This window comes from Achroia grisella, unplaced genomic scaffold, assembly GCF_030625045.1.
Source record: "Achroia grisella isolate CSIRO2021 unplaced genomic scaffold, CSIRO_AGI_Agris_v1 utg1061, whole genome shotgun sequence".
Classification (NCBI taxonomy): domain Eukaryota; kingdom Metazoa; phylum Arthropoda; class Insecta; order Lepidoptera; family Pyralidae; genus Achroia; species Achroia grisella.
This window is the reverse complement of record NW_026712565.1, coordinates 680,084-693,908: the sequence shown is the minus strand read 5'-3', so window position 1 is coordinate 693,908 and position 13,825 is coordinate 680,084. Positions and strand designations below refer to the sequence as shown.

The window sequence follows — 13,825 nt, the reverse complement described above, 5'->3', positions numbered from 1 at the left end:
TTATGTATATATTTATTACAAAAATACATTATAATAAGGTATACAGTTCATTAATTGAAGGTCCTGTATTATGATAGAACACATTTCATAACATTATTTTCAAATTGAGATCAGTTTCATAAACATGTTTGGGTAGTAGGTACTTATTGTATAGACACCTAATAAATAATATTCAAAATCCGACACATTGTAATAAAGTAGTAAAATAATTATATCTTTTCACTCTAATTGATGTTTGTGTATGTTGTAATGAATATATAACAGTTTTCTCATCACAGAATATAAACAAATATTTACATACATTATTAATATATAAATATGTATAAACATACAACACTGAGAAAAGAAAGAGGCAGCAACGGGCGGCCTTATCGGTGATCAGAGATTTCTTCCCGGCACCCATAGGATATTGAGCAGAACCCTTAGTCTGGTCGAGGCGTAACAAATATCTAAATTGTATTTTTTAATAATAACAATAAATTTGAAATATGTAACTTTTATTAAATTATATAAAGAATAGAACAACACAAATATGTTTTTGCATGTCTATTGCATATCTATTATATATACTTTTATAACAAATAAAATTTCATTTAATTTAAAGATTTTCGTGAAAAACCAGCTAGAAATCATCGTGATCAACTTTCCCGTAAGTTTATCACGATGAACTTATCTGAATTCCTCCACGTCCTGTCGCCTCTACTGGCACCACACCTGCATATACCTTTTTTTATACTATGATGGTGGCAAATAAGTATATGACCCATCTGATGGTAAATGGTTACCGTAGTCTATGGACGCCTGAGACCGTTGGAAGGAGGGTGTTCTTTTTTTATAATAAGAAAAAAAAACAAAATACAAAAGTGAGTTTATGCTTTACGTAACTACTTAAATTCATGAATTTAGCACATAGGTAATAGTCGGGGTGGAAAACAAACTAATTAAGTGTTATCGTTATAACCTACTAATTATCCCAATCAAAGATGAAGTTGCGGGTAGAAGCTAGTACTGTATTAAACCAACTAAAAAAAACCTGGGGGAAAAAGGATATTTGTAATGTGAACTGTGGACCCCTTTGCAAGCAATGGACCTCCACGCGTGTTCATCATGAAAAAATCTCATGTTCATCTTATCATCCTGCACTGGTGCCAGCGTAAACCGTTAACGCAGGCAACTGTACCAATAATCATTTATTATCCATTAAAAAAAAACTCCAAACACAGTTTTCATTGACATCATAATTAGAACCGTATCTCAAGCAAAGCGTGATCATTTCAGGTAGGAGAATAATCTCATTATTTATCATTACAATATAACCATACGAATGTCGGATTAAGACATTAATTACTTTAACAAGTATATTATAAAACATGAAAAATTATATATAATATAATCTCACAAGAAAATTACATGGCACATCCAATTATAAGATTGTGAAGGAATGTAGAAGGGAAGAAATACAACAACTTCAGAGTGCACTAAAGATTAAGCGCTATTCACACAACTTCATGATAAAAATCCTGGGGTTATGTTACGCAGTACATACCGATATCATAAATGCGACAACTCTGTGCTTTCCATGGCTAAACCCCTTTAATATTTGATGAAAAGTTACACAAATTTTAAATGTGAAATACAACAAAAAGACTACTTTCTTAAATGTGGTTAGCACCAATAGCGTAGACGAGACCACCATTCCCTAATCATCCAGAAGAAAGCCCTAAATCTTGAGTTGTGTGAACAACGCTTTAGGATCGTGCTGACAAAAATATACATAGTATTCAATATAATAACAATTCTACAAACTTACAAGACAAAATTAGCAAAGTATTAAAAACTAATACATTATTTTCGAAAAACTAGACATCACTAAGATTTATTTTTAAAAAGCGAACATCCACAGATATTGCAGGTGTGCCACACCGGCAACAATAATTAAAAAAACATATGTTCGCAATATTAACATATCGCACGCTTAAAAATAAACTCCATTAAATAATTAAAATTATTTTTTGAAAATTAACTGTATAATTAAATACATAAAGATGTATTTACATATCTGTTTCTTATTAAGCTTGCGATATTATTTTTATTATTTATTCTATAATAGGGTACATAATTTTCATACTGGCATTGAGTTATATATCTAACCCCCTTACTTAACGTCAAACGTCCAAATCTATTTCAACTATTAGACTGTTGTCTTTTTCTTTCAAATTATTCGATTCAGTTCACAGAAAGAGACAGACGGTTTCATCATGTTCTTCCCTTATTCCAAATCATTTGGGCTCGTCGAAATTTTTACAAATTTGTTTGCAGGTATCTCTGAATGCAATTTCTTTCTGATTATATACATTTTTTCCCATTCATCTTAGTTCTTCCTCTACATTTACTACTTGCTGTATATTCATATATACAGTATAGTATATATATAATAGTAACAGTATATTTTCTTCACAACACTTTCTTAATTTCTGCCATACTATGCCAAGATTACTTTTTAAAAATCACAAAAGTCTAATACTTAAAGGTTCCTTCATATACTACGTCAAACTAATGACAAACCTAGTCGACATTCTAGCGTGTGGGATGGCCCTAAAAATTTCTAGGTTTCAATTTTCAAGTAAGGGGGTATTGCACAGAATTTCTTCTACCGCTGAATGACAATGTACACAAGAGAAGTGATTGAGCAAACTCAGTACACACTTTAGTCAAGACACAACGGCAAACAACGAACTATCCTAAACAACTGTAACATGTATACAATGGTCCAAACACAGTCTTTACTAAAGTGCGCAGGACACGTCACCTGCTTGCAACTAAAACGTGTCATTACTAACCAAAACATTTCAAAATTGACTTTAATGATAAAATCTTAAAGTAATTTTCCCTTATTTTGTAATTGTTGAGTTAATACAGTTTAATATTGAGTAAATAAATTATTATGCAGAAAAATAAAGTTCTTTTGAGTTTAACAGAGTATGCTTATAGTATACAAGTATTAATATGAATTGATTATAAATATATCTATTTACTATAGGATAAATAGCCTCAAAATATGTAAAGCTCATATAATATATAAAATATCTACCATGTATTACATAATTTACTAAAAAAAATGGTATAATCAATTTATGAGACTAAAAGTGAAGCTTTTGTAAAGACGAGACTTACTATTATAAAAAAACTTCATTCACATTTCTCTTTTCCTTTCTCCTGTGCTGACTGCCTCTTGAACCTCAGGTCGGAAGCCCTTTATCACTCTTTGAATGTTCTACGAGCCTAAGATAGTAGTTTTTTTGGAGAAATTTACGAGTTGATGTTCTCTTTTACATTTGCATTTGCGCTTACGATGTGAGCTCGCATTTGCAGAGACTATTTTTTATTTTATATTTATATATTCTGAAGTGGATTTGCTTTAGTATATGGGTATATATATAGGAATATGTTTTGTTTATTATTTACAAGTACGATATGTAAAACAAATTAATGCGCTGTAGTTGCAAGCAGTCGATTTTTATATTTAAAGGAAGAAAGTAAGATTAGAGGCCATTTTTTAATTAAACCTCGGATTGGCGATAACATATAACATTTCATAAATTTTGTGCCCTTATTCCGAAAAATTTTAACTTCCAAACTACTATTTGTCTCTTTCTTAGAAATGAAAAAGGTAGCTAAGAAGAAAAGGACAATAACTGAAATAGGTTTAAACTTTTCATGAATAAGGGCAATATGTAATCAACATAATAGTCAAAGTGTACGAGTCTTTGGTCTGAAAAAATACCTGAAAACATATAAAGTCGACAACTTTTCGCATTTATATATTTCATTACTACTATTATATTGTTACTGTATTTTACCGTTTTCTATTCACTGGAATGAGACAGACATCGATGGTCCACCAGATGGAAAGTATTAACCGTCGTAACATCAGCAGCACTATGGACTACACATCGTAATTTGATGCCTGTATTTCTCATGAGTAGCTATTTTTATCACCTCCGGACTAAGTCCACTGCAATATCTCAGTCTTCAAACAGAAACAGCTTACAAAGCAAGCTGCTTGGCAGAAATAGATGAGTCAAGGGTCTTTGATTTAGGTTACAATTAATCTAAGATCCCTAACTCAAGAATAGTGAACATGTGCTTGATTTTTTAAATTATTAAAAGAGAAATACCCTATATATACGGTTATAGGTACATTAAGACACAATTTTTATAACTTTTATATCAGACTCGACATCTTTAGACTACTATGCCGATATCTGTAATATAATATATTATCATATAATGTGCACAGATATAAGAATATCTAATGAATCAGCGCTGTAGCTACACGTTGATTTATCATTTTCCCATCACAGCTTATCGTCATTAAAGTTCTGATAGTGTGTAAGTCAGTCATTATAGAAATCCATGGGGAAAGAAAAGAAAATAATATTCGACGACCCATCCCTGATAGACAACTGACTTGCCTCTGAGGGTTGGAAGCCGGGTACGCCCATATCATAATAGTTACATATATAAAATCTTTTTATGAATATTATAAAAGCGAAAGTTCGTGAGTATGGATGGATGTTTGTTACCCTTTTAATTTTGATAAAACTTTACAGTAATATAGCTTATACATCAGAATAAAATATAGGCTAGAAATTTCACGCGGGCACAACTAATATAATATAAAGTAAGTAACTATTATGTAAGTAAATTGTAATTTTAGAACCAAAAATTATTATTTTCATGGTTATTTAGAATGTGTATTCTAAAGCATTATTGCCTCTGATTAGCTATATATTTGATTGGTTGAAGGAAATCACGTCATATCTATAAAAACATGGTTTTAACATGTTAAATCTGCCATAAAATTACACACTTTAAAACTTCATAGACTAATATTACTTTATAATCTTTCATAAGAACCCCACAAACATTTTGTGAGTTAATGTCAAATAATATTTATTATTATTATAATAACTAACGTCAACAGATTCAATACAAAAAGAATTTAAACATACAACTCCGTTTTAATATTAACACATTAACATTTTGTTGCGCAAATAAATCGACCTAAACAAAAAATAAAAAAAAAATCCGTTACAAATTTGCGCAGTACATACAAAAAAAAAAGCATGTTTGAGTACCCTCAATTTTTGAGGTCAGTTAAAAAATAAATAGATATACGTTAATTAAATTTGTAGCAACAACCTTGATATGAATGTGATATTATTATCAGAAATATTTTTAATATTCAGCGAGTTCCACTGCCATGTAAATATTCAAGAACCGTCAACCATTAAGTTTATACGAGTATCTTCTTATCAAACGAGTTTATCTTCTCGCATCGAACTATGACGTCATCGCGGTTGCCACTCAACAGTTTCTTGGCCCTGGACAGATCCTCCAAAAAGTACTTACCTTTCTCGGTACGAGATATCTGCTTCTCCGGTATCAAGTTCTTGGAGAGATACGATATCAGTTTCTTCCAGTCGCTGAGTAAAAAGAACGATTTGCAGTGTTTCATTTCGATCGGTACCTGCCCATTCGAGTGTTCAAAATATACGTTTGACAGACTCTTATGATCCCTCGTGCCACGGTTAGTCTTCACCAAATTCAATAGTAAGATATCTACGTTCTTGTGGGCCGGTATTATTTGTTTCTCGTAGATGCTGTTGTAAACATTTGACTCGTCTGCTGGGCCCACTATGTATACAATATGAGAGGCAAGTTCGAAGGCTTCTTTGGCCCAAATGAATGGATCTCTATGAGCGAGATTTATGATATCCCCGTCGTACATAATATCGAAGCCGAATTCAGAACGTAAGTACGATACGAACGAGCCTACACATTCTGCGTGAAGCCTATTGCCAGGTGGGTAGATGACCAGCACTTTTGTCGGCGGCGGGATTTCATTTGCTGCAATTGAAAAATAAAATATCTTTCGTTATTTTTATATTATAACTGAAATTAAACACGAATCTTTTTATGGCAAATTAAGGTATGTACTTCTCTCGATGTTTCGACTAAAGTACGATTATTAATTCCAGTCAGTAAAATGACAAGTGCAACTGTCACTGATACAAAAAAGAGTGACCCGCTACAATAGTGATGTTCGGCAATCAATAGACTTAGACATTTAGTCATGCTTTATTTTATTAGGTATCAAAGCGTTTTTTTTTATTGTTAAATATTAAATACATACCATATTAAATATTACGATTTTAGAAATATGGACCTTACCAGCATATTAAAATTTCTCACTATAACATTATTACAAATGCTGGGAAAAAATGTATAAAGAGATTCAGAGGAATTAACACTAGAATTTTTATTTATATAAAGGCAATTTGATACTGAATGAAAAAAATCTAATCTCGACTAACTTTTAATTGTTAAAACTCCATTGTACCATATCACTATTTATTTGGGAGTAAAAACTTGCAACAATGGAAATGTCATTTTACTGACTGTAATTAATAATCTTACTTTAGGTTGCACTAGCCGTGATCACGAGCAGACTGTAGTAGCAACGATGTCAATGTAGATAGATGCCAGCAGTCATTTCTTCTACCGTCACTACTTATGTAGTCGAAAGGTTAAGAGGTTTATTTGCCATAAAATTCTTCGTGTTAAGACCCTTGCTTGCAATGCCCGCAACCCGGTAGATTAAAAAAAAATTATATTTATATATAAAATTATATATAAAAATTACTATTCAAAAGTGCTTCAATGTAAGTTTATTTGAATGAATGATTTATATTCTATTCTATTCCTTGCTTGTTTTGCTTGTTTGTATTGATGTGAGTGTTTTCTATGTATATTATGTATGCATTTAAAAAAAAGTGTATTAAAGTATTTCTATCAGTCATCTAGTACCCATTACACAAGCTCTGCTTAGCTTGGGACTAGATGGCACTGCGTGAATTGTCCAGGGTTATTATTGCTGAGGGCCTTGGTGGTCTAGCAGTTTGCGACAACACTTTATTTCAGATGGTCGCAGGTTCGATTATTATTTAATTATAATATTAGTGTAGATTATTATGTACGCACCTGTATACATTCCCCTGTAATCTCTGCAAAAATATCTCCTTATGAAGCGTAGCACTATGTAGTATGCGAACAGGGAGGCCACAATCAGCGCTGTAACACTTGCTATACAAATGTTGAGCGTTTTGTGTTCATCGGTAGCTGAAAGAAATTTAATAATAATCAAATTAACATTTTAGTTACTCTTACAAAAACAGTTGAAGGGATTCTATTGTAATTTAAAACACAGATATTAACTGCTGTGTTGCTGCAGGATTGAATTCGTTATTAAATAGACAATCAAAAAATATTTATTCATATAAGTCTTTTATGCAAGATATCATTTTTTAACACTATCCCTGTCCCATCCAGTTTGGCTAGCTTCTGTTGAGAAATTACAAGAAACTCAACTGGTAAATATGTGTATATGCAGTGTTAACATTTTCTGGTTTCAATGTCTTATGGGAATATTTCGCATTTTTGCCGCAAAAGACGCTACGGTCGGCTGCTATCATCGTTGGCACGCCACGCTTCACAGTACAACGGGGCGAGTTAATGTTTTATACAGATAGACAGGTGAAAGCTAATTACACGCTTCACCAGTCATAATCAGAAGAACAGCAGAATAATTCAAATTACGAACTCTATCCCAATCTACTTGTAATTTTGTAATTTATTTAACTTATATCACTTGTACATACGGTTGAGGACCTGGGGCTCTGCTATTATTGATAGTAATAATACATTTTTGCAATGTATTATCAAAAATACTACAAGTATTTGTTGTCGTCCTTGTTTGTGAGGAGAAATAAATAAATAAATTATGTACATGTTTCTCTTTGCCTTTTTACTCTTTTAGTTGGACTCAAGATGACAATCGTAATGTAATGAACTGTCCAAGTGTGAGGGAAATATCCATTATACAAGGACTACCGGTCTCGCTTTCAGCAGGCTGTGTGTGGTTACTTTGACAGCTTCAATAAACAAAAAAATAAATGTCTGATACCAATTTGTGTGTCAAGTAAATTTAATACTTACTTATACCGATCTTAGGGCTCGCTACCACTTGACAACCGGTCTCCACACCGCTGCAGCCATCATGCAGTGGGGTAACAACGAAATAATGGGCACCGGGACTCCTCAAGAAGTAATAATCATATGTCATCTCCTCTTCGCGATCTTTCAGCGTGAAGTTGGCAGTTTTGACAATCTGTTCGGAGCATTTTTCCAGAGTGCCTTTACTGCACCCTCTGCGCACTTCTATTTTGTAACCGGTTATGTTGACTTGAGGTGGTGGTGGCATTATGTGCAATCGTAATACGCTTGACAGTATCTCTATGTATAGGAATGGTTTCCATTCGTTTTCTGTCACAGTTGTACCTGTGGAAATGCAACATGTATTTATACCAACTTAAAACAAAGATGTGTTGTCTATGTTCTTGGGAACATTATATAAAAAGATAACACAAAATTAAAGTGCATAATCTGATAAATGTGGGTTTGTAAATATCATCATAATTTTATATAAAAAAAAAAGAGATAATCTGGCTCACATTCTCAGAAATTTACCATGATAGTTTCTGGGTAGAAACCCCTCGCTCCAGTACATGCTAAAAGAGTTCCAAATTACTGATGATCATAGAATTGATTGAACTTAAAACTTACTTATAAAAGTCTTAATAGGTAACATATTAAGACTTTTATAAGTCTTAAGTGGTAAGTTATAATTAGGTATAATATAATTAATATAATAATAAAGTATAGGATTACGAAGTAATATTACGAGTTTTACACATTAAGTTCATTAATAATTCTTATAATTATTGTTGAACTTAATTGCATTGCATTTTTTGGAAAATAAACTCTAAAGTTATAAAGTATATTTCACAAAATACGAAATTCGTTAGTTAATGAGGTTTAATACTAAGTATACAATATATATGACAGTCACCACCATTGAGCAAGATGACCGTCAGATCGCAACCATTCCAAATAGTATAAAAAACTACTCACTAAGCATCTGCATATTGGGTATGTTGAAGAAATATTGTCCCCTGTTAGTACTTGAATCATCAGAGGCCTCGAAGTCCAGGAAGTGGCTGGTGCCGTTGTAATTCCCATCGGTATACGACCAGTAGCAGTCGTAGTACAGCACCGAGCGATCGTCGATTGTCACGTCGTTCGATATCACGATGTTCCGGCAGTGGTAACTGTTCGCACGGTTCGGATCGTGGAAACGGAACTTCATAGCTGAAAAGGAGATATGATCATGAAGTTACACTAGAAGAATGAACAAGAGCCCGAGAGAGTATCCTGCAAGAGCGTGGCCCAGGGGAGGATTGTTAGTGATGTGGATTAAACCCATTGCTAGAAATGTACTAAAATCAGTTGAACTCCACGCGGTTCCTATAGAAATCATCCTGGTGAATTTGCCATGATGGCCTAACAGAACTGACCACATATTCATCTTATCATCCACTGATTCTCCGCTAGCGTATACCGTTAGCGCAGATAGGTGCACCATTCCATTATCATCCAATTAAAAAAGAATACTCCATCTACAAAATAATAGTACACCCAATCGCGAATAAAATAAATCAATTAAGAATTCTTTAAACTTACTTTTCCACTTAATATTAGTGAACGTAATATTAAGGACTGTATAATTGAAGCTCCTCTGTCCGTGTGTATCCATAATATAAGGCCGGAGACTAACGCCGCCTATGTCTGCATTGAACGGTTTGTCAGATTTGAAGGGTCCAAAATTCATTGTCCTGCATTCAGCACTGTCAGATGGGTAATATTCCACTTTACACTTGTCAGAGTCCGCCAGTTCTCCATCGGGTCCAGACAGCTGAAAAATACACATCATCAGAGATACTACCTCTTTAAAGTCGGTCGAAACCTTAATATATTTTTTTTTATACTACTATGGTGGCAAACAAGCATACGGCCCATCCGATGGTAAATGGTTACCGTAGCCTATGGATGCCTGAAGCACCAGGGGTGACACGTGCGCGTTGCCGACCCTAAATCCTTAATATAAAGCGCAAATATGTCATCACATTTTATTATTTATTTTTTGTATCCATCGTGCTTGTTGAAGACTATGAACACATGTGGTAAAAGTTACGTCGCGGATAGAGTGTTAATATATCATGAGGACTAATATATCATGCATCCATACTCTGAAATTTAACCCTTTAAATCAAATATCCTATAAATCAAATGGCATATCCCTGGCATATCTCTTTAAATTGAAATAGTTTACAAAATAAGCTCCTTAGCAGCTAAAAAGGGGTAAGAGTTATTCACGCAAATTACTTTAACAAGCCTATTTCTGTAAATAAATAGTTAGTAAACAACATTAATAATAATGTAAATTTTCCTGCTAGTATACATAATTAACAATAGGTAAAAACATGTTTAGTAAACCATCTCTTATCAGTACAATTGTAGTAATATTTATTTAATTATACATCAACATTTTAATTTTAATTGTAATATGTTAATTAATCTTGTAGCAAGGACAGAAATGTACACTCAGTATGTAGGTATATATAGTATTTAATAAATATATTGTAAAATAAAATTGTGAAACCATTTTGTTCCTCTAAAAGGCTCAACTCACATTAAAGCATAATCAAAGTGAAGCTATGCACTATATTTTGAAAGTTTACAGCAGTTACCTGCATTTACTACTTTTTGAGATAAAAAAATGTATCTCCTTTTTCTGATACAGTTTACTTTTACTTAAAATTTCATTATCATCTATTCCATCATGCAGTTCCCATGATCTATGGATGATAATGGAATGGTGCACCCGCCTGTGCTAGCTATTTACGCTGACGGGGCACCAGTGGAGGAAGATGAAATTATCATGAGGTCAGGTCAGTTTTCCCATAGTTATTAAATAACCAGGAATTAACCACAATGGTTTCCAGCCGCATGGAGGTTGAACTAACGTGGTACATTGCTAGCAATGGTCTAGTGTCCAGACCCCATTACTAACAATTATCTCTCATCATATAGAGAAATCATCAGTTCCTATCTATTTTCATTAAGAGTGTAGGTATAGTGTTGGTTAAGTGAATTCATAACATAACAAAAATTAGTGTATTACTTAATTAAAATAAGGAAATATGATAACATAACAACGCCAAATTAAAAACGGAATTTGAAAGCCTCTGTTACTGTAAATAGGGTTAAACTAAAATAGGGAATGACAGTTTTCAGTTTCAAAAATGACACATTTCCATACAATATGTCATTTTTGAAACTAGAAATTAATAATTATATATTTTTTTCTTTCTTTGATCTTGCAAGTGCTGACCTTAATTAGTGATCAAATTCCGACCATTATTGGAAGTGCCCTGTACCTTTAACATGTGATTTATAACAAACTGTAACAATTTTCAATTGAAATTATTTGTTTGTAATTACATTACATTACATTTATCATTAATATCAGAGTAGGTATAATAGATTAGGGGACTGCTTTGCACCCAAAATTTAGAAAACTAATGGATATGACAGAGAAACATGTTTTAGAATATAGTAAGTACAATAAAACAAAGAAAAACAATATAGACAATATGACTATAAATTGTACCAAAATATATGTGTATACAAAAATAAAATATGAAGAAATGCAGAGGAGTTTGTAACAAATGTTTGACAATAATAACAGTTACAAGATCAGTTGTATGAATTACAATTCCTACAGTGAAATTAGTCATATATAGTCATAAATCTAAAGTTTGTAATTAATTTTACAAATATCAATTTTAAGATTTGTCAGCAACAGTGTCACATTATTAAGCTTAATTAAGCTCTGGAATATATCCACAAACCCTCCAATTACATTGTTATACTATATTACTTAAATGACAAATGTGCACGGCTATAATTGTTCACAGGATTTTCATTTAATGTTAAATATAGTCATCTATATGAATACATAATGTAAATCAACTGGATTTAAAAAAAAAGACAGAGTTTCTTCCAGTTCTTCTACATTGATACTGTACACTGAATGGGATGGTGAGGGAAAAACAAAAAACTTGATGTTTAGAAGCAGATAATATGTCCTACATGAATAAATTATTTTTGATTTCTTTTGATTTATCATCTAGCAGTTAATATGACCGCTCCATAATTATTTATTTATTTATTTATTTAGAACACTTTATTGCATCAACATATATAAAGGACATGAATAAAATTAAATATACAAAAGGCAATTTTATCACTAATACAATCTCTTCCAGACAACATTTGAAAAGAGAATAAATATTGTAGATGAGACATTAGTGGATACAAGTTTTAAAAATAAAATAAAAATAAATAAAAATTATCTAAATACACTTTATGATCATCTGTAATAAATACAGGTAGCAAGTTGTTTTGACAAATTTGGTTTATTTAGTTATATTTTGGTGTCTGTGTAGTAAATTAGTGTCCAAGTATATTTATTTTACCCTTCCACAACTAAAAGGCTACTATACCCTAAGGGATAAACAGAGTTCTATAATCTACTGACAATTCTATGTATTAACTAATAATATTTGTCTCTTTATACGAGAGAAAATGTAAATATTATTTATAATAATTGTATATGTTAAGCAATACATTCATATACCTGTAGAAAAATCAATAATTGTGACGCACTTTGCCATATCTATTTATAATAATACATTTATATAGATAATGACAAAATAACATACCTGGGTACTGCATCTAAGTGTCCTCTGTATATTTTCTTTGCATATTTGGGAGAAATCTTGCCTATTCCCAGCAACAAAATGAAAACAACTCAAAATAAGAGCAAAATATATACTTGACCACCACATTATTTCACACTAAATACGTAGAATAAGCAATTATAAACAAAAATAATATCATATCGGTTATAAATATTAGGAAAACATTTCTTGAGATATGTTTTCCATTGAATTAAATGGAAAATTAAACACAAAACACAATAAAAATATTTTTCTAAACACTGATGAAACTCTTATTAAGAATATGGTGGACATTAAATGACCATAGACTATTTTGTATCTTTTTAAATTTTCTTTAAGGTCTTGGAGTGCAATTCTTTTAAGCGACGGATGTATCATTTCAAAGTAACATAAATTAAACAGAAACACATATATACACATAGAAAAATTAATACACTTCAATTTTATAACATTTTATATCGAGAACAAGAACTACAATATTGATTATATTATGTTATCTGTAATAAAATAATACATTTTAGTATATATTTTATTTCTTTATTTTATATTCAGATTTTTATTAGATTTAGTAACACAATACCAAGCGCAAAAAAAATATAACAAATTATTGGTATAACCACAAAGTGTTACTGTCTCGACTTACTCTAAAAAAAACTTTTGTTTAAATCTGTCTTAGACTAAAAAGCTTTGTATATAAATAGGCTTTTCCTATGGTACTACAATGGACTATAGCGAAATTTAACAATTCAAGTTTAACTTACACATCAACGTCTATAGCTGACACTGTAATGTGAAAATATGTTTATTTATGTACTCTATTATTTTTTTCCCTGTATACACCGTATGTTTTATAAATGTGGATACAGGATTTATTGATAAAGTATTAATTTTGCCGTCGGTCGTCGCTAAAACTCTGTGAATCCAAAGACAAATATTTCGCTTGAATTATTGACATTTGTTTGACGTTTGACATATACAAAACAGACAATACCACTTTATTTTCACGACCTGACGTTTTATATATATGTACTAAATGTTTGTCGCATATTTAAATTGGA

At 31.6% G+C, this 13,825-nt stretch overlaps 1 protein-coding gene across 1 annotated transcript; it reads right to left on the bottom strand.

Moving 5' to 3' along the window:
• Positions 1-3,322: 3,322 nt before the first annotated feature.
• Positions 3,323-13,047, bottom strand: LOC131851568 (uncharacterized). Its single transcript, XM_059202115.1, has 6 exons — positions 12,750-13,047; positions 9,646-9,877; positions 9,037-9,273; positions 8,062-8,403; positions 7,048-7,185; positions 3,323-5,913 (listed from the first exon to the last, which is right to left on the bottom strand). Exons 1-6 carry the CDS (start codon positions 12,873-12,875, stop codon positions 5,300-5,302), a joined length of 1,689 nt encoding a protein of 562 aa, XP_059058098.1. The 5' UTR covers positions 12,876-13,047; the 3' UTR covers positions 3,323-5,299.
• Between the last annotated feature and the right edge of the window lie 778 nt (positions 13,048-13,825).

Bases quoted from the DNA above. Each gene is read 5' to 3' on its own strand.
- LOC131851568 (XM_059202115.1), bottom strand. From the start codon at position 12,875: ATGTGGTGGTCAAGTATATATTTTGCTCTTATTTTGAGTTGTTTTCAT. The intron at 9,878-12,749 runs GTATGTTATTTT...TGTATTTTTCAG, and splicing joins CACTTAGATGCAGTACCCAG to CTGTCTGGACCCGATGGAGA. The intron at 8,404-9,036 runs GTGAGTAGTTTT...GCATTTCCACAG, and splicing joins ACCCAATATGCAGATGCTTA to GTACAACTGTGACAGAAAAC.